The 21,375-nt window shown below is 43.7% G+C and overlaps 2 protein-coding genes across 2 annotated transcripts; one reads left to right on the forward strand and one right to left on the reverse strand.

Annotated features, from left to right (window-relative positions):
• Positions 1 to 56: 56 nt before the first annotated feature.
• LOC106744107 (DNA-dependent protein kinase catalytic subunit-like) lies at positions 57 to 16,406 on the forward strand. The gene is made up of 20 exons (XM_014618550.1): positions 57 to 481; positions 638 to 799; positions 1,283 to 1,473; positions 1,737 to 1,902; positions 1,974 to 2,092; positions 2,450 to 2,830; positions 3,118 to 3,296; positions 3,453 to 3,706; positions 3,828 to 4,854; positions 4,974 to 5,667; positions 5,787 to 6,347; positions 6,451 to 6,789; positions 6,999 to 7,151; positions 7,243 to 9,561; positions 9,824 to 11,052; positions 11,248 to 11,806; positions 12,134 to 14,476; positions 14,541 to 15,222; positions 15,770 to 15,972; positions 16,250 to 16,406. Exons 2-20 carry the CDS (start codon positions 670 to 672, stop codon positions 16,325 to 16,327), a joined length of 11,607 nt encoding a protein of 3,868 aa, XP_014474036.1. The 5' UTR covers positions 57 to 481; positions 638 to 669; the 3' UTR covers positions 16,328 to 16,406.
• Positions 16,407 to 16,881: 475 nt separating this feature from the next.
• Positions 16,882 to 19,910, reverse strand: LOC106744095 (protein will die slowly). Its single transcript, XM_014618524.1, has 8 exons — positions 19,165 to 19,910; positions 18,706 to 18,802; positions 18,467 to 18,630; positions 18,273 to 18,362; positions 17,784 to 17,923; positions 17,289 to 17,520; positions 17,100 to 17,187; positions 16,882 to 17,010 (listed from the first exon to the last, which is right to left on the reverse strand). Exons 1-8 carry the CDS (start codon positions 19,255 to 19,257, stop codon positions 16,910 to 16,912), a joined length of 1,005 nt encoding a protein of 334 aa, XP_014474010.1. The 5' UTR covers positions 19,258 to 19,910; the 3' UTR covers positions 16,882 to 16,909.
• Between the last annotated feature and the right edge of the window lie 1,465 nt (positions 19,911 to 21,375).

Genomic DNA, 21,375 nt, shown 5'->3' on the forward strand with positions numbered 1-21,375 from the left:
GCCTGGACGGCCAGACGCGGAAAATCACTAGGTGGTAACGTGCGCCACATCAGCTGAAGAGGAGTGAGAAAACCGGTTCTCTACGTGCGCTTTTGATTGACGCGCGAGATCCGCCGCTCGGCCGGTACTTGTAATCAGAAATCTCATATTTGAGATCGCCTCGGCTTCGTCTTCACGGCCGGTAAAACAATCCGTACCATCCTGCGGATCAAGATTTTATCGTAATGCGTTCGGCCCAGACGCGTGGTTATTCGTGACGTCGAGTGTACTTTTCTATGTAAAACCTATCTTCTTTTCTCTCTCTCTCTGAAAATCTCCACTTTTTGCCTCAAAGCTATTTTTCGCTATTCGATTTTGTGACAAAAAGAGTAAGAACGCTCCTCGAATCAACACCGTCATCGATATGTTTATTAAATAGTCACAGCTGGACCACAGAGCTACCAACTTAAGTCTTCTTGTTGAGCACACTGAAAATACATAGGTTTGTTCCTTTTAACTACACGTAGCAACGTCCATTTGACACTTCAAAGCACTTTAACCACCAATGACATAACTCTTCCCGTGTAAAAATAGCCTTTTCGAAGCCTATACAAACAGACTATGATGATCGCCATCTAATGTTTTCACTAATTGTCAGTTCACTGGTCTATCAAGTTTACAAGCAGAAGGATGAATTCGTGTGAAATATTTTTGACAAGGTTTAGAGGAGCCTTGTCTACTGGAAACTGTGAAGCCTTGACGAACATTTTGGAAAAGGATGCCAAGGAACAACTCCAAATCGTTTCAACCGAATATCTTGGTAAAATACTGAAAAATGTTTAAATAGCTACATTAACTTAAGTGAAGCACGTTTGTCACTTCAGAAATTGTGACACACATATGACTGTTACAATAAAAAGTAGAAAGTATATAAATTCGTTAAGTTTATAAATCAGAATTTTGAGTAATTTTTATTATGGAACATCTTTCTTTCAATTGTGCTACAATTTAGCTATATTTTATATACAGCGGATGATGAGTGGATTAAGAATATAACTATATATGTATTGTAAAGATATTTAAGGTTTATTCTATGCATCAAGGTTTTGCAATTTCTAATAAACAAGGCTACTCTATATAAATTTTATTAAAAGAATTTGGCACAAATTTTTATCTTTTTGTTTCTGAGCTTGAAAGAATATTATGTATATTTATTTTTGTAACTGCCATATGTATATTCATAATTTCTTTCGTCAAATTATACAATGACATCTATATATGATTATAATCTGTGTGTTTCTAGAATTTCTGGTGGATGGCATACTTGGAAAAGATAGTTTATTATGTTTTCTTGACTCAGCATTTAACAATCCAGATTTTGTCTCAAGAAAAGATTCTGATAATGTATTTATTAAAAGTTTTCAGTTCCTTGGTTTACTCATTGAAAATTTTTACCAGGTCTCATGTTTTAAACAATATATTTGTCAAATTAAGGTACTATAAAATATTATTTACATACAATACAATAAATATCAGTAGAATATAAATGTAACTTGATAAGATTATATAATTTATCTTATCTATATAAAATTAAATTAAAAGTTAAGCTTGATAACATTTTTCGTAATTGAAAAATTCCTTAAAATATTTTTAAAAAAGGGATTGTTTTTTTAAGAATAAATCCTAGAATTTTTACAAATAAAACTTTGTTCTGTTCTTGATGAACAGTGATTAATATATGTTATAATATTTTATAGGATATTTGTTATATGGTGCTGTGTAAAAAGTGTAATTTCTACATCCAGAAAGTTGCTTGTCATACCTTTATAAAATTGATAGAACGATTTAGTAATCAGGATTTAAAGCTAGATAGAATATTAAAGCAATTTGTACTACATGGATTTCGTGTAAATACCATAAAGGGTTAGTATAAACATAATAATTTAATTAAAATCATGAATGCTGGCATTCATTACAAACATTTTTTATTGCAGAAAGAAGACTTATATACTGTGTGCTTGGTAAAATAATTAAACACAATGAAAGCGTTCTTTTATCACGGGTATATGTGGATGCAATTTTCAAGCGTTTGCGTGCTGATGCATTGGAAGAGGTAAGGTGAATAATAACAATATTGAGAAATGCATTTTATTAATAGGTATGGAGAGAATATTGCGATACAATCTTGTGTTTGTGATATAACCAGGATCTTCAAATTTAAATTTGATACCTTTTTAAATTTGAGACTTGTATCTTCGAAAAGATTTTATTTGCAACTTATTGTCTCATGTACCATTATTGTTTTCACAAGGTTATTATATACATATTACATACATAATATCACGTAACTATGTACAGGACATCTTGAATGTGTCATATATAAATTTGTAAATTAGTCTCTAATTAACTCATCATTTATCTCGAATAGACGAGCTGCATAATAATTGTACCCGTGTAATTTTACTTGCAGTTTGTTCCTGGTGGTTTGGCGCAACCAAGTAATAGCTTCCACATGTACTTCAACGCTATTTCGGATATGTTAGATAATGCTGAGCCACCGTACGAAATAAAAGATAAATTTTTCCAAGACTCATATGGATGGATAAAATCTGTTAGCAACTTGAACAACATAATTGTGTTAAAATCAGCGATCGAGCTTCTAGATCGTCATATGAAATGTTTCCGAAGCTTACTATATCCTGATTATCAGTATTGGCACAGATTTCTTCGACGTTTATCATGCGAGAAAGCTACTTCGGATCGTGGACAGCACACGCTGAAAACATTTTACAGATTTATTGGAGAGATTCTCGAGGAACAAAGCAGAGAAGAAAGCGAAAATGTGTTACTGGTGAGCAAGATCAATATGAAACTGTGTAGCAACAATGATCTGGGGTGCTATTTCGTAATCGTCTACCGACAACTATCGGATTGGTATGTGTCGTTACGCAGCTTTTTTGCCATGAGTTATATCGGCGTACTCTCCAGCCGACAGTTGTCGATGGATGGTTACGGAATATGGCTTTCTATCTTTCATAGCTTGAATAAAGCTTTTACGCTCACACAATACGTTAAAAAATATTCTTTCCGTTAAAAATGTACTGTGCATCTATTCTACTGAGATATTTTTGCTTTTAGTATTTTCTGGACAAGTTTTACGAGGTATTCGCAACTGCTAATTTGGACTTAATCACGTTGCGGCTAACCATCTTCGGATACAGTCGGATAGTTGCAGCATGCAAAACGCATCTACCCGAATACCACGTCAGGAATATGTATTCGACTATTACCAACTGTGCTCTCCCTCTTTGTTTCAGGTAGCGATAAGAATATTTTAAATATATATTCCTTGTATTACAACTGCAATTACAATTCTACAATAATCTATAATTCCTGTAATTTCACGTCGAACTTGCTCTTTGAGATCGAAGGAGTAAAATCAGGAATAATCATTTGAATCTTTTCTTCCCAAGTGAGCGGAGCAATTCGGCGAACGTAGAGAACGTATGTTGCTATCAGGAGGCGCTTTCTAAAATGCTGTGTCACGTGTCCGACGTTACAACCGAAAAAATAAACGTCCTCATAAAACTCAGTACATACACGATCAAAAGATTTCCCGACTTGGAGGTATCCAGCAACGCGCTCGCCATTTCGTCATTAATCAGCGTTATCTGCAATCTCGCGTCCACTGACAGAAATTTGCTACAACGGTATCTCGATAGTACGAGTAAGTAAATTTAATTTTGACAAAAAGAGATTGAATTGATCGTATAAAATGTCCTGTATAACGTTAAATCTTTTCTATCAAATCATCATTGTTATCACGTTATTTCTCATCGCTGTTTCAGTTTACGACGGAGTCGCATGGAGTTGTTCACACACGTTGGCCCTCGATGCGGAGCTACAGCGGGAACTGTGGAATCTGCAGCGGCCGCCGATATCCTACAAGAACTACCTGTCGTTGTGGACGCGGTTGCTGAACGTCGAGAAGTACGAGCGCTATTCTACCGTGCAGCTGGTAGCGGAAACCATGACGAACGTGTGTGCGACGCTGATCAGCTGGCTAGACATACGCGTGAAGCAGCAGTATGAGGACACCGCGCTGTCCGACGTGGCGTTCACGCAGAGCGCTGTGAATCAGACGGACTTCCGTGTCTTCATGAACCTCGTGGACCTCTACGTCGACGTGATGGACGCGTCGGCCGCGTCCCTCTACACCGACGTCATACCTCATTTTCTGCGCGAGATCGTCAGACTGTCGTACAAGTATCCGCTGATATCCGGCTTCTACAAGCTGGCGCGGGTCGCTCTGAAGATCTTCGACCGCACCACCGAGAAGGAGGAGAGCGAGATTAAGCTGGTGGTATCCAGCTACTTGGCGAACACCCTCGAGCTGCTTCCCACGTTCTCCAATGAGCTACTGATCGCGTGCCTCTACCTCGTTCTGGATGCGCCCGGGATCTCCTACGTCGTGCCATCCGCGCGTCTGATTCCGGCTTTCAGAATCGCCTTTACCATGGGTCTGAGCGATCTGGAACTCGCGTACTGCGCGCTCGCCGCTCTGAAAGTCTGGACAGGTAACCGACGGTCGCGGGAAGACGAACGTACGAACGAGTCCCTGCTCGAAATCGTGCCCCACCTGGAGTCGTACTTGCGCAGCACGGAGAGCGCCGTCGAGATATCGCAGGAGCTAACAACGACGAAGAAGGCGAGACTGAAGCGGATAGGCCTGATCGACACCGAGTGCACATTGCGCAACTTCCAACGGCAAATACTACTGTTCCTCGGCTCACTCGATTACGACGTACTGTCCAGCTTCTTGCACGAGCGCTCGCTCAACACCGGCACGTCCTGGGACCGAAAGGATCTGCTCAGGTGAGAATAGAAAATTAGGGTTAGTCAGTTAAAACTAAAGTTAAAAAGATCGAATAATTTGAAACGAATTATCCACCTTGTATTATTCATTGATAACGTGACGTTATTTTGCTTCTTAGGTATGTCTTATTGCTGCCGGATGCGCGTCTGACGCTCCACTTTGACCGGATGCTGCCGCGCGTGATCACGCTGGCGCGCGGCTCAAGCGACAGACGCACCAGAATCGCCGCGTGCGAAGTGTTGCATTCGATGGTCACATTAGTGATCGGTTCGACGGTGCGACGCCTGTCTGACCTGGAAGACTCGATCGTAACATTATACGCGCCGTTGTGTCCGGCTCTGCTCGCGCTCGGTTGCGACACCGACGAGGTGGTACGGGATCTCTTCCGACCATTCACGCTGCAGCTGATGCACTGGCTGAGCTCGCGAATCATGTTGCTATCGTCTGTGACGTCGCTCGTGCTCGACTGCCTCTTCGATAGCCTGTGCGATGATGCGAATTCGTCGTTGCGCGAGTTCGCCGGCTTATGCCTGGCCGAATTCACGTCCTGGTCCATCAAACAGGCGTCGCACGAACGAGACATGCAGTCGAACGTGCAGCAGGTCGTACGCAAGATCAATCACTTCGCTCTACATCCGTCTGCGCGCAAACGCGTGGCTGCCGCTGTGGCGTTCAATCATCTGTACGTGATCCTGCGCGAGGACGAAGATATAGTGTCAACCTACTGGCTGGAGATGTTCTACTGTTTCATTCGCAGCATGGACGGATGCGAGAACCCATCGATCACGAAAGCGCTCAACCACATTGAGAAGGTGAGTGAATGAGCCACGACTTCATCTCGATCATCCTTTCCTCTGTGTCACATTGAACAAATATTTATAAATATTTCATTAAATATATATATATATATTTCAAATTAAAAAAAAAAAAGGTAATGGGAATTAAGGCAGACGTCCTGAACGTGGCCGCCCGGGACAGGAGGAAACCGCACGATTTCGACGATGCGACATTGACACACGCTCTCTACTGGCTGCTGTCGCAATGCGGCGTCCTCGACGAACATTGCCGAGCCACGTGTAAGGAGCTGTATGTTAACATCTCGCAATACACAGTCGATGGGTCCGCGCAGGAGGTGACGCGGACTTTCGTCGAGACTTACAAGATGGACCGATTGAACAACATAATTCTGAGTGGTCTGAAGCCAAACGAGGAGGATATTTCGACCATTCACATAAAAAATCTGTTGAAGGCTTTGGACTACTACACGTGGTTGATAGAGAAACAGCTGCTGCCGATAGAAAATCTTTTTCCGGTACACACGCAGGAGCACGCAATCTTCGCTTGCATTCGTCAATTTTCTCGTCAGTTCCTGCAAACAGTCAGAATCGCAGCGACGACGAAGTTCAGAGAGTTCGACGAGCTACAAACGCTGCAGTGCAAAACTGTGATGGCCACGTTGAATTTCGCACAAGTGCTGCTAAACGTCAACGACGTAAGTTAACTTAATAAGTTATTTAAGCGAGTATTAGTTGTGCAACGTCGATTGAGAAAACTAATAATGCAGCTAACGCCTCTATTTCCTTTGTTCTTCTCAGATCGTCGATGTTCTGCCGGAATCGCTGTGGAACGAGTCGTTGTTCGCATTGACGATTGAGTGCGTGATGCATCCGGTCGGCTTTGACGTCAAGAACATCCAAATAACGGACGAATTACCGCATGTCTTGGAGACTTTGTTAAATGCCATGAGCTCACGGTTCAACGACATTTTAGCGCACAACTTCAGGAGGTGTCTGTCGAATGTCGTTCGGGAGTGCGTTCCGCCGCTTTTGAATTTACACTACCTAGTACTGAGGGACTCTTACGACGAACAGATCCGGCATGTTAACGGACTGATGATTCTCGAGCGATGTAATTGGCTCGACCGAACGATTCCGGTAAAGTATAATAATAAATTAACAAATTGTACATGTACAGAGTAGCTTGTAATTAACTTTGACCTGTGCAACAAAATTGGAGTTAAAATTGCATTTTCTGAATTAAATCACTTCTATCGAATAAATAATGGAATCATTTTATGATATTGCGAAGCTGATTTCTATACACATCTTCACGCTAAACGTTAATCCCCATCGTAAATATACAGGAGATAAGTGCTTTCGCAAATCGCACGGACACGATCGAACAGATTTTCAACTTTCTGGTGAGCGAAAACAGAGAGTTGATTTGCAGCGATTTGAGCGCGCAGATGTTCGAATATCTGCGAGCTCTGATGAAATTGCAACTTCTGCGACACGAGGTACGAATTAATTAATCGACTTGTGTAATTATTTAACTTATCGCTCATAACTTATCGACGTTACGTAATGACGATTGTCTCTTTCCTTCAGGCGTCGACGATCGAGATATTAGTGAGGCTGATGTCAAACGACACTTTGATAATCGGCGCAGACCTCGCGAAAATCACGCACGGCGAGTACTTTCTGAACAGGTTCAGCAACGTGATATTCACGTACGTGTTGACGAACGCGGACGATGTTACGTTCGTCCTCGACAAGCTGTCGAGCGACAGTCCCGCGTTCCTGCTGAAATGGACCGAGGATATGCTGCTGCATCTGAAACGACACAGGCGCGCGCTGCGGGAACACGTGAACGCCACGGTGGACGTGATTCTCCGGCGATTCGCGTGTCTGAAGAGCGCCACGGCCGGCAGCCACACGGAGAGACTGATCAGTATTTACAGTATCGCAGTGCGTCTCGTGCCCGAGCCGACGGAGATCAAGCGGAATCCCTCATACAGCGAGCTGCGCAATTGGATAGTACAGCAGGTGGTCGAGAGCTGTGACATCGAGTACAAGACGCAGATCTTGCGGAACTTTCTCGTGTGCCTGACGGACGCGACCGACCGCTTGGAAGACAAGATCTACCTAATGTACCTGTACACGCTGAAGGACGACCGGGAGTCTCTGTGCCCGCAGCTCTCAAACGACATGACGGGGAACGCCATGAAGGTGGTCAACTGCTTCGAGACGCTGCTCACGCTGCTCTCCGTCACCTGTTCGGTCGTCGTGCTCGACTACCTGATTAATTTCGCCGCCGGCGCCGGCAAATCCCTCTTCAGCGACAAGCTGAAGGAGCATCTGCGCGAGTACTACCGCCGGGAGACGCCCAACGCCGCGGAGCGCGTACTCTGCTCCCTGGAAATGACGTATCGGAGGTTCATCCAGAACGTGAACGTGCAGGAGAGACTCGACGTTCTGCGAGAGTTCCTCTTACCGGCCTTCGATTGTTGCGACACGCCCACGATCGAGCGCTTCTTCGAGCGTAACATCCGCGAGCTGCGCGCGATCAGCCACAAAGACATCAGCAACGCGGACGTTCTGCTCGTGTCGAAGATCGGCTGCTACCAGCTGCTGGCGATCATGTGCACCCGGCTGGAGGAGAGCAAGTTGATCGACGCGGACGGCGCGATCGTGCAGAAATCCGGTCTCGATAACGTCCAGACCGGCCGGGAACTTCTTCAGAGTCTGTTGACGGACGCGATGACAGTGCGGGAGCTGAAAATCGTTTCGGCGTGTCGCGAGAACGTGCGTCTGCTGCACTGCTCCGCGTACAATTTCAGCCTGGCGGTGGTGAGTCTGAAGGAGGAGGTGAAATACTACAACCTGGCGTTCGGCGAAAATCACCAGCGTAATTCTTTCATCTGGAGGAACATCATCGACTGCGACAAACATTACCATCTCAGCCAGACTTTCGACAAGTATCCGAAGAACCGTGAGACCACCGTCAACATCAGGTCACCCGCCATTGACGATGGCCGGACGGGAGAAACGAGCAGCCGACGTGGATACTCGCACGTTCACAGTTACGATCTGTCGTCCTGCTCCCTGAGCGAGGATATCAACGCCTACGACTTCAATAAATGCGCCTTGCTACCGAGTTCGGTTAGGGGTTTCAAGTGGGAACGGAGCACGATGAACGTGGTGCTGGAGAGCGACGATTTCAACGAGCACGAGTGCATGCCGAGCATCTGCGGCATACTGCGACGGTTCAGCGGCCTTCCGAAAGTTTCCGAGATGGAGTTAGCAGAGCCCAAGTGGCTCAAGTCCTTCGTTTCGAGCATGCAGAAGGACGTTCCTCGCAATATCCGACTCTTCATGATGAAGATCGTCTGTAACCTGGCCGACACCGCGTTGAAACCGTACGCCAAGTTCATGCTGTCGGGGATCGCGCAGGCGGTCGCTGATTACTTGAGAACGGACGATCTCAATTACATCGTCACCGACGTTCTAGAGGTATTGACGGCTTGGCGGGACGGCGTCACAGACGACGAGATCACGGACAGCGGGAAAATTCGGAATCTGTTCAACGCGCTCGTCGGCAAGGTACTCAGACGACGAACGAGCAACAAGCGCGTGTACAACTACAATCTCGGGCTGATCCATACGATGGCGAAGAAGTGGCGCGGTTGCTTGACGGAATCGATCGCCTGCCTAGTCGGGAAGATGGGCTCCGCACAGGAAGCCGCGATAGATCTCATTGTAAGATTGCTCCGCGACGACGACGAAATGGCGCGCGAGATCATCGACGAGTATCTGACAGAGGACATTGTTGATCTTCTGCTGAGACCATTGCGCGACTGGAACGCAGCCGAGGAGGATGTACTACGATGCTGCGAATGTCTCGGATGGCACCTGAGATTGCAGCGGGTAAGGTGATCGTTAAAATATTGGACAATTTATAGAATTTTTCCAACGCGTTATGTCCTCCCACAATAATAAAAAAATAATCCGTTGCTGCAACAACCGCGCGATTTGGCCTTCGTGGTTAGTCAAAATTTTAGGAATGTTGAAAACTTTGTAAAAGACGGTGGGTAAAATAAAGCAATTTTGGCTTAAAAAATGTAAATTTTATCCACTTTGACTTCGAGTAACATTATTCGTTCGTTTAATCTGACACTCGTCGCAAAAGGACACCGCGAGGAGAGAGAACGTGAAACAAAGGATCTTCGATATCCTCAGCTCGCCGCCGAGGACCACGCAACGGTCGATTTACACCGAGAAACAGTTGAAGCGCATCGTCGTCCTGTGTAGAACATATCCCGACCTGGCCGTGGACTACATCACCGTCGTGATCGATATCACGTCCGCGGAAAAAAATCGGGCCTACTGTCTGGAGGTATTCGCGATGTCGATACCGCAGCTCCGCAACGCGGCAAGCATCGTGAGCAACCTGCATCGCGTAGAGCTGCAGAGCGTGCTGGCGAACCGAGAGTCGTTTTGCGAGACGATAGCGCTACGAATCGTCCGCGAGTCAGTCGACACGGCGATCTCGCCCGCGGACCTGCTGCCCTACGTGAAACTGGTGATTCCGTATATCGAGGATAATTCTATGGAACACCGAGGGCTGGCCTACGACGTGCTCATGAGCGTCTACAAGAAGTACTCCGCGGACTCGGATGACGAGAGCGCGACGACTCTGCGGTCGGAGAGCACGCGGAACCTGCTGGCCGCGTTGCTGGATCCTTCGCAGGAATTGCAGGCGCGCGTGCTGCGCTTTTGGACGGAGGAGACTGATTTGGGGACGGATCGCTCCAAGGAACGACTGATCGCCGTGCTGGATCTCAGGACGAAGACGAATGCGCGTATGAGCCTCAAAGAGGAGGACGCGTACACGCTGCTCGTGCCACTGCTGATGCTGCAGTTAGCCAGCCTGTCCAGGGACTACACCGAGAAGGTGTTCGATGTTCCCCTGCACAATTGCACCTACGAGGACTACAGGATCGCTGTGCGCTGGCGCAGGCCGAACCTCAGCCTTGCCACGCCGATGTTCGTCAACTCGCTCGCCTCGCAGATGAGCTGCACCCTGAGCGTCGACAACAATTACGGAACTTACGATCCGTCTCATGAAGCTCTGAGACTTCGCGCCACGCAGGATCTGCAGTTCGAACCGACTATGATCGACGACGATGAAGCTGCAAACATGGACGATAACTCGTTACTCAATGACACATTCGATCGGCCAACGACATCTTCGAGACAGTCGCGGCCGACTTCGACCGTCAGGAGATTCCCGAGATTTCTGAAGTCGCCGGACGTCGGGGAAAAGATTCGCAATCAGCACATACAGAAGAACTTGGAATGGCAAGAGATGATCAAGCAGGAGAACATCAAGCAGAGAAACAGCGCGAGTCTAACCAGGTGAGAGGCTGTTTCAGATCTGAAAGCATGCGGAGGAATAATATAAAATGTAATGATAATTGAAATAATAGTAAAAATAAAAATATTAACAAAAGGAATAACGATAAAAGTAATATTTATAATTGAAATGCTATTTCGGAATATGATCATAATATAATAAGATATTGAAGTCTTTCTTCTTCTTTTTTATTTCAGGGATTACAGGATCGGAGATTTCCCCGACATCCAGATACCTCACTCGAGTCTGATTAAGCCGCTTCAACAGCTGATCAAATTGGACGGATTAATTCGCAAAGACGTCGCTGTGTTCTTGTTCTGCTCCTTGATCGAAGAAACCGTGGACAAGGAAAATTCCGATAATTTCCATCGAAGCGTTGTCACAAGTCTGAAGCGAATCTTACACGATGGCGATAAGGACAGCGCTTTCAACGCCGTGATTTTGGAGACGTTGCTGAAATTGAACGTCACCGATTTCGACTCGTGCGACATAGTAAGAGTCTCTAAGAGGAACGGCTTGAATGCTCTCGGTGTTCTTCTCCTGGAACGCAGTTTACGGCCTGACGCGAGCTATCTCGTTGACTTGTCGCCCCCCTCAGAAAAGAAGATGAAAAGAAGAAACGAGGATGACACAGACGACAACGATCGGGCGAGAATTGATAAGTGGGCGCAGTTGGCGTCTCTCTACAAATCACTCGACGACGTCGACTCCGTCTTAAGTATCTTTCGTGAGCAATCCTATGACAAGAACGTACAGGTAAATCTCTCCTAAAAACCTTTCATTCAGCTCGTAGTAATCAATGTTAAAATATGATGATTTAACTTATCCAATTCATTGAATATTAATTATTATAATTTCTGTATATTGTGGGAAAAAAAATTCAATAGCCATTCCTACGGCTCACGGTTATAGAAGTCTTTCAGGATTTGTGTTTCTCAAAATATAATATATGTTATATTAACTACGTTGATTAACTAATACATTAATACGTTAATGAGGAGATGAGATTGAACTCAGAGAAATTGTTTCTCTCTATAATTGAAGTAATATATGGAACTGTATTCTGACCGTTTCATTTTTCAGGAAGCGACTGTCGCGAATGCGAGTGGCGACTGGTCGCGCGCGAGGAAGGCGTTCGAAAGGGCTTACGAGTCGACGAAGGTTGTACCGTCGTTGCACGAGTACTGCGTGGAAGGATTGTTCGGGACGATGGACGACCTGTGCGACTGGTCAAAGATCAACGAGCTCGTGATCCAGGCTAACGGCGACTTGACAAGCGTCTGGAACAGCCCGTGCCGAGACTGGATGATTACACGCATGTGCGACGCGTACGTGCAAATGTTGGCGGACGACCCCAGAAGCTGGGAGACCAGTGACGATGATCTGCGAATGATCGAATCGTGGATAAACGATCCCAGCCGAATGGAGCACGTCAAATCGCAGGTAGGCGAGAACCTGGTCGTGTTCCTGCTGAAGGGTCCACCGAGGAAAACGGGCGATCTGCTCTACGATCTTCTGGACAAGACGGGAGAGCAATGGGTCAGGTTGAACTCGCTCAGCACCGAGCTGGGGATGCGCAAATTACGGAAGCTGCAGCTCATGAGCGACTTGGACGCCACGTTGAAGGTCCTCCGGTACACCGACAACGCGGATTACTTGGACAAGATGGCCACCGTGCTGAACTACTGGGCGGCGAAAGCACCGACGACGCGAGACAATCTCGTACAATGGAACAAGTTAGCCGCTTATCGAAGATATTCTTCGATGCTGTTCGACTATACGCTGGATAACATTGCAGACGAGGACTGCGTTGGACGCGCCCAAGATATCAGAATACGGATACGTCAGGCGAATCACCATATGTGGCTGGGCATCATCGACGCGGCGTTGAAACAGAAGCACCGGTATATCGCGAAAAAGCACTCGAATTACCTGCGGAACGTCTCGGCCGAGCTGCAGCCTCGGCGGATGCTGCTCGAGGCGAAGATCAAGTGCATGTGCGCCAATCTCGAGGCGGACGCGCGCGAGAAGATGAGCCACTACGCCGGCTCCTGGAGTGACTCGCATGGGTTGCTGAATGACGACGTCGGCGTCAACACGAGTATCGCTGTGAGGGAACACATCGGCGCTCTGGCCTGGACGATCGAGCGTCTGACCAGAGAGAGCGACGTCTTCGCCAAAGCGTTGCTGACGGTCGGCCACGAAGAAGGCGGGATCCTCCGAGACATAGGCGCGGAAGAGTCGGACAACCTGGCCGGCGTGAGAGAGCTCCTGCTGCAGTACGGCCTGAACAAACTAAGGTCCTGCAGTGACAAAGCGTCAACGGTGACGGCGGCCAGCCGCAGCATCGGTGAGCACTATTACGCCTTGACCAGACACTGCTACAGCCGGCTGACGGACGGCAGGGTCACGAGCGAGGCGGAGAAGAACGAGATCTTCCTGGATTTCGTGTTCGCCACGTTGCAGGCCATGTACCACGATTATCACGAGGCTACTCACTACTTCCCCTGCCTCTTGCGTCCCGAATGGCTGCTGCGAAACGACACGGCGCAACAAATATTCCAAGGAAAGTCCGTCAAGCCGCAGCCGTGGCTCTTCCTGCGCTGGCGGGACCTGCTGTTCTCCCACCTGGGCACGTCGATCGCGTTCCTGGTCGTACCCATCGTCGAGAGGCTCGCCGAGAAGTATCCCGACGCGGTCGCCTACACGTACCACTTGGCGGTGGAGAAGAACCCCGCTCTGTCGCGCGATCGTGCGACCCAAAGGATCCGTGAGCTTCTGCGGGGCAAGGTGGCCGAGGTCCGGCAGTTTCTGTCAGCGATACAGTACGTGGCGCAGCCGGAGCTCTATCTGAAGTATCACCTAAATGAGGCGACGAAGCAGCTGTCCGAGGGAGGAAACGCCCTCGCCTCGTTGTTGAGCAAAGTCTATAGACCTGCGGCGGGCCCTCGACCGGGCAGCGTGTACAACGTGATCGCCAAGTACGAGAGCATGATAAGGGCGTTGAATCCAGCGGATTGCGACGCCACGCGAGCGAGTATCCAGCGCATCAAGGATTTGTTGGACGAGTCTCTCAAGAGTCGCGCCAGCAAGAAGAGGCTCAAGGAGTACAGCCCGTTCTTGCACGCGTATGTGGGCGGCGATATCGAGATACCTGGGCAGTACAGCGGCAACCGAGAACCCATGCCGCGTTACCACGCCAAGATCGCGAGGATAGACCCGATCGTGGATGTGATGCGTTCGCTGCGCAAGCCGATTCGCATCAGCATGATCGGCGAGAACGGGCGCGAGTACAAGTTTCTGGTGAAGTTCGGCGAGGATCTGACGATCGATCACGGCCTGCAGCAGCTGTACGCCACCATGAACAGGACGCTGTCCAACGACACCGCTTGCAGGCAAAGACGGCTAATGATAGACACGTACGAGGTACAGATTGTATATCACTTGACTGTTTCACGTAAGCTATATTTTTCCAATTTCTTCGTCACAGGTGATACCTTTGTCGAGATCGTTCGGCCTCATACAATGGATCGAAGATACGAAATCCCTGGAGGATCTGGTGTGGTTCACGCTGTCGAAGACGGAGAGCAATCAGTGCGAGAATATTCTCAAGAACTATATGAGGTGGATAGAGAACGCGGCGCCTTCCTGCAGACGGCTCAGCGATCAGTACAAGGCAGCCACGGTCAGGTACAATCAGACGGAAGTCAAGACGAAGATGGAGCAGTTGATCGCCAAGACCAAGAAAAGCGCTCTACGTGACGCCTTCACTGTGATCAGCCCGTCACCGGAGAGCTTCGTGACGTTGCGACGTAACTTCGTGGCAAGTTACGCAACGATGTGCGCAGCGCATTGGATCTCGGGCGTCGGTGACCGCCACTTGCAGAACACCTTGGTGGTCGTGGGCTCTGGACGATGCCTCGGCATCGATTTCGGCTACGTTTTCGGCAGCGGCATATGCGGCCCAGTGCCGGAACTCGTGCCGTTCCGTTTGACGCCGCAGATACTGGAGTTACTACAGCCCTTCACCGAAAAGCATCTCTTGAGCACAATCATGACTCACGTGATGCGAGCCCTGCGAGATGACAAAGGCCCGATCCTCGCTTGCATGGATATCTTCGTTCACAAGCCTGTTTATCGTTCAAACATCAATGGTGAAGATACCGATACAGGTAATCTATCTGAGGTGATCCAATGAATAAAAGTTGCTGTAACCAATTGCTTGTATACGTGTCAAATCTATTCTTTATAAATTTTAGAAAACACTTTTCTATTATACTATTCTTTAATAGCAGATTTTCTGAACAATTAGGAAACAATTTTTTCTTACCAAAAATTTCAAGGAAAGTAATCGTTTTTTTTGTAATTGTCCAACTTTGACATTCTAGGTTTAGTGCTCAATCATCAATTTGGTTTCCTAGTCTAGTGTTTCAATTTAGTGTTTCAACATTTTTGTTAAGGAAACGTCTCCAAGTTGGCCGATTAATCTGTTACTAAAAAGTAATTTGATAGAAGTAGAATAATCATTTTTAAATTGACTTATAAAACATAAATTTATATATTATAACACGCACATATATAAATTATAAATGATCATTATAGAATAATTATATTTTATATTAAAAATCAAATGAAAAAATATTTTATAATCTTCGAAAGATAATGTATCATAAAAATTTATCAATACGAGATAATATATAGTATCTGGATAATTTACAGACTCGATACGGTCATTTAAAAGAAATATCATGACGGTTGAGAAGAAATTAAACGGGATCCATCCATCACTTATCACGGTAAAGCAATTAAAAGAAGCGCACAATGATGAGTACTTTACAAAATGTCGAGCTATTATCATCGGCAATGAGTCTATGAAAGTACGGGGAGCTGTGCAAAACGACTGTTTGACACCTACCGAACAGGTATTATTTCACTCCTGTTGCCACCATTATAGTGTAAATAATAACGATATTAATTATGAAATAAAATTTTCTGATAAAAATTACTGCGCATATATTGACATACTATTAAAATTTCTACTAATTAGTAATTAATTAAAATAATTACTTTATATTATGTGAATTATGAAACTTCTTATACATGATATATTATTTATGTGTGATCGCCATATGTATTAACATTTCTTATAGTTTTCTAAAATTTCTTTTTGTTGAAGTAGTATTATTAATTGTATTTCAGGTGAACTGTTTATTGGATCAAGCGACGGACCTCAATGTCTTGGGCCGTATGTACTCCAAATGGCAACCTTGGCTATGATGCCAAAAATTTAAATATGGTATTATATAACATACGTTAAAATTCCCTAAAACACAAAAATAAATGTTTAAGATTTAAATAAGAATATTATATATATCATTGTTACATAGTTATATATATATAACATTTTACATACGTATTATATATATATATATATTTACACAAAATATTTTTTAAATAAATTTCTTCATAAGAAATGATAATGGGTTCTTAAAGACATTCCTTTTCTTTGAAAGTAAATCGCTAAAATAAAAATCAAATATTTCATCCTAGGCTAGAAAAAATCTAGCATCGTTGATAATAAAATAACACGTCTGCATTTTGTATGTGTGTTTCGTATCTAGTTACTTTTGTACGTATGTATCTGCACGATGTAATAGCTCCTACAGACAAAAATGCAACAGGGAAACAACGCGATAATAAATCAATCTTTCATTTTTATAGACAAGCACAAATTGGTAAATCATTTTGTTTGTTATCGTATCCTGTTTACAGGAGCTATTACACCTTAGAATTTCCCAGCAAAGTAGTAGCACGATTTGTACAGGAAGAGCTCATATGAGAACAATATTCAAGTCTTTATTATGTATCACTTTTCCAAAGTTTAATGGTTTTGTCGTTTTCAAGCGCCGCAGAAGCTATGATATTATCCGTAGGGTGACAAGTTGTACAAAGTACCACATCTGCAAACATATATACGTTAAAACCACCACGTTTATGTATCCATATATTGCTCAACATTTTTGCAAGATTGTTAAATTCATATGCTTACCTGTGTGACCTTGTAGCTTCTGTACAATCTCCTTCGTCTGTAGATTCCAAATGTACACCATGTTATCTTCAGAACCGGATACGATCCACTACATTAAGAATATTATGTAAATTTCCAATTATTTTAAGTAATTTTCACTGTTTATTACACTACTACACTATTAGAGAATTAGTCTGGTAAGCTATATACCTTGCCACCTGTTACAGAGAAATTCGCAAAGATGCAATATTTTTCGTTCTTGTGGCCAGTGTAGGTTTTTAAGCACTTCCCTTTACTATAGTCCCAGAGTTTCAACGTGTTATCTAACGTAGCTGCTAAGATGTACTTCCCATTCGGCGAAAACTTAACAAACGACACTGGCGGATTATCGTCGTCGATCAATGTTTTTAGGCATTGTCCTGACGCCGTGTCCCAAATTCGACTGCAATATGCGAAATCATGCGACTCTTAATATCGTTATTTTTTTAAGCGAGCCTATAAGTCTACATCAATATTATTTAACGCACGAATATTATTGAGTGCATTGTTACAAAGTTTAAAAATGTTTTAAATAAACTCGTATAAATAACTCTTTTTTTGTACAAATTAATAAAACTAAGTTTTATTGTTTTGTTGTATTTATAAATTTTTGAGGATTTCACAAATTATCTCAATTGTAAAATTAATTAGAGTTGTGATACTGACCATAATCCATCGTAACTACTCGACACGATTAAGGAACCATCCCTATTGAAATGTACTGCACTCACTGGATCTGAATGGGCTGGTAAAGTTTTAAGACATTTTCCTGTCCTAACATCCCAAATACGTACACTCTCATCGAACTGAAAACAAATATTTCTTTATATTTAGAATTTTCCTGTATTTAAAATGTTTAGAGTCATATATAACATTGTAGATTCTACATTTTGACATTAAAAAAATATTACAGAACAGTTATATATGCACTTATACTTCGACCATCTCTCAAATGTAATTACCAGAATTTTCATTTAAAACAAATATACTTTTTAAACTGCTTAAAACCATTGCATGTAACTACATAAAACTATATATACGAAAAAAAATTGAAATGTTTAGAGAAATTATAATAACTACTAGGTATTTATATTAAAATATTTAAACTTAGAATATTATTATGTGTGTAATCAAAATAATACTTCAGTTACTTACAGAACCAGAAACTATGAGGTTGGATTGTGGGTTAAAATTACAACAGAAGACGTAATTACTATGTCCTTTCAATGTTTTTAAACATTTCCCCTATAAATTAGGATTCAAAGATTAAAATATTGAATTTTATATGTGTGTGTAAGAAAAAATACAATGTGTCTATTTTCAATCATTTTGAGACAAATTTCACTTACAGAGCTCAATTCCCATATTTTTAAAGTTTTATCATCAGAGCCTGATACTAACAACCTACTGTCACTAGACCATGCTACATCCGAAATACCAAGTTTGTGGCCGGATATGGTCTTCTCAAATTTTCCATCGTAGGATCCCCAAATTTTGATAAGTTTATCCGCAGCTAATAATTAAAAATATATTATTATACTATAGATAAATTACTGCAAAAAAGCTAAAATATATAAAGATTATTTACCGGAGCTTGCCAACCATTCTCCATTTGGACTAAATTTTACAGATGAAACTGCCTTGGTATGACCAGCTAAAGTATATTTTAATGTATAATTAGGCTTCTGAAAAGAAACCAAGATACAGGTTATTAATACTTCCTAACCTTTTTCTCTTTAAGCTCATTTTAGACGCTTTTGTGCTGAAAGCATCATTCTATCTTTAATGTTCATCACATGCTAAAGAAAGATGGAATGGATTTGTTTTGGATGCTTTCAGCACAAAAGCATCCAAAACAAATTTAGCTTTAAAGGATTTTTTTCTTTCTCTATCTCCTTTTCCACTGTTTATACCACTGATAAACATTAATATACTTTCTAAGTATTATTGATAAATTCTAACTGAACTAATAAATAATCAATTTTAGTACTTTTAAATGGTTCCAAAAATCTAAACTTTCTTAATATAATTCAAACATATAACTCACCACTATTGTGTTGCTTTTTGTACCACTGGCGGCTGCACCTGTGGAATTACCAACGGACGCTTGATGGCCCGGCGATGGGCCTAGAGGTACCATTTTTCTTAATTGATCTGTATCGTGTAATAAAAATAAAATAATAATCACATTTGTTCCAGGAGCTTATACGATAAAGTCCACGCCGACGAAATATTGAGAGCTAGTGAAGCTGCTTCACGCGTCAGTCAGGACGCGCACACAGCGCGTAACTCGTAAACTCAATGCAAATTCCGGCGATAACGTTCACGAATCTCGCCAACACGACAACGAGTCACGTTCAGCGACACTACAGAGTTTTGGCGGGGCCACTCGAGTCTCAATAACAACAAACTTTTCGCCGGTATATGCTACATCACACGCGTATGACACGACGCGTCGCGAGTCCCACGTGGAATATGTGCCCCTTTGCTTTGTAATGACAACTGTACTTTTCTTTTATCGGTCTCTCATGCATATTATATCCTGCTTCCGTACAAGTTTCGTTGGTTGTTCAGCAAGATATATACGATTCCACCTAACTGATGTTCACACACCAGCGGCGGAATATGACAAATATGGCTGAACGTGGTTGAAGCAATCGTGCGTTTTCGAGTTTGCCAGCGTTTTTCCCCTCCATTACACACACATCCAGAAACGTTCCGTCTATTCGAATAGCAACGCGCAGTGGATGCGATCAACCGATAGACGGAACGTCACTGTGTGTGGTACGGGGAGGAGGCTGGCAAGTAGAGATAGGCCGAATTATCGATGTTGAGAATCATCGACGTTCGCTCATTGAGGATGGTATTATATCTAGAGAAAATATTAGAGACTCTAAAAATTCTCTATCCGACAAACTCGTTCGACACATTCTCAATGGATTGGTCAATTTTTTCAGGCTTACGCCTTAAGGTCTGTTCGTTTTCGCTGCACCGCTGAACTAATGCAATAAGTTGAAGTGAAAAAACATATACTTGTCTTGCTTCAACTTATTGCACTAGTTCAACGGTGCAGCGAAAACGAACAGACCTTTAAATTCTCATTGTAGACTTCACTTAATTCTTTGTCCACAAACTTATATTAAGTACGTAAACACTATTCAAATTGATCAATCACGGTCATTTGTTAGAAAAATAATCGATCGTGGTTAGTTAATTTGCTTATTACTTACGTCTTAAAGCAAAATTGTGGACAAGAGGTAATATATCTAGACCAATCGTTGAAGAATGAGGGGTTAAGGTGCGCGTAGAAAAAGATGCATTCTGTTTTGTGTCCTTGCGTCCTCTTTCGTTCACGCACGCGTATAAAACATATACCTATGGAGGAAGGTTTTTAAAGAGGAACTGAAACATAACAGGTACCCCTAAAAACATATATTAGGTCTAGTAAAAAGTAACCCATAATTTTTCCAATAGAGGGCTTTACTAATCTGTATCTCGCGTTGTATAAGTCCGATCGGATTACGCCAGATGGCGTTAGAAAGATAAGATTTCGTACTAAAAAAACCTCTCAGACAGTTTTGTGATTACTGGACTCAGTATTGTTTGAGCGCGCGTCAAAGATGGACACCAGCAAAGAGAAAATATGCCATATTTTATAGTTTTTCTTCGATAAAAGCGAAAACGCAAGCCAGACGGCTAAAAATGTGAATAGTGTTTATGGCCCTGATACTGTAAGAGCCAATCACGCGCAATTTTGGTTTCGTCGATTCAGTTCCGGTAATTTTGATGTCAAAGATGCACCACGCTCCGGGAGGCCAATTGTCGAAAATGTTGATAAAATAATGGAAATCGTCGAGTCCGACCGTCATGTAAGCACCGTTTCGATTGCCAAGGAGCTAAACATTGCACAAAAAACCGTTTGGAACCATTTAAATGAGGCTGGATTCAAAAAGAAGCTCGATGTGTGGGTGCCACACGAGTTAACGCAAAAAAACCTCATGGATCGAATTTCCATCTGCGAATCGCTGCTAAATCGCAACAAAATCGATCCATTTCTGAAGCGGATGGTTATTGGTGATGAAAAGTGGGTCAATTACGATGTCAAGCGAAAACGACCGTCGAATCGCGATGAGCCGGCGCAAACGGTGGCCAAGCCAGGGTTGACGGTCAGGAAGATTTTGCTGTGTATTTGGTGGGATTGGCAGGGAATTATCTACTATGAGCTGCTCCCCTACGGCCAAACTCTTAATTCGGACCT

This window comes from Dinoponera quadriceps, unplaced genomic scaffold (assembly GCF_001313825.1).
Source record: "Dinoponera quadriceps isolate SergipeBrazil2010 unplaced genomic scaffold, ASM131382v1 scaffold1290, whole genome shotgun sequence".
NCBI lineage: Eukaryota > Metazoa > Arthropoda > Insecta > Hymenoptera > Formicidae > Dinoponera > Dinoponera quadriceps.

Excerpts from the sequence above, each read along its gene's own strand:
- LOC106744107 (XM_014618550.1), top strand. The coding sequence starts at position 670 with ATGAATTCGTGTGAAATATTTTTGACAAGGTTTAGAGGAGCCTTGTCT. Across the intron at positions 5,668-5,786 it reads CGCTCAACCACATTGAGAAG|GTAATGGGAATTAAGGCAGA; the intron begins GTGAGTGAATGA and ends AAAAAAAAAAAG. Across the intron at positions 6,790-6,998 it reads GGCTCGACCGAACGATTCCG|GAGATAAGTGCTTTCGCAAA; the intron begins GTAAAGTATAAT and ends GTAAATATACAG.
- LOC106744095 (XM_014618524.1), bottom strand. The coding sequence starts at position 19,257 with ATGGTACCTCTAGGCCCATCGCCGGGCCATCAAGCGTCCGTTGGTAAT. Across the intron at positions 18,803-19,164 it reads CAAAAAGCAACACAATAGTG|AAGCCTAATTATACATTAAA; the intron begins GTGAGTTATATG and ends GTTTCTTTTCAG. Across the intron at positions 17,011-17,099 it reads GAAGCTACAAGGTCACACAG|ATGTGGTACTTTGTACAACT; the intron begins GTAAGCATATGA and ends ATATGTTTGCAG.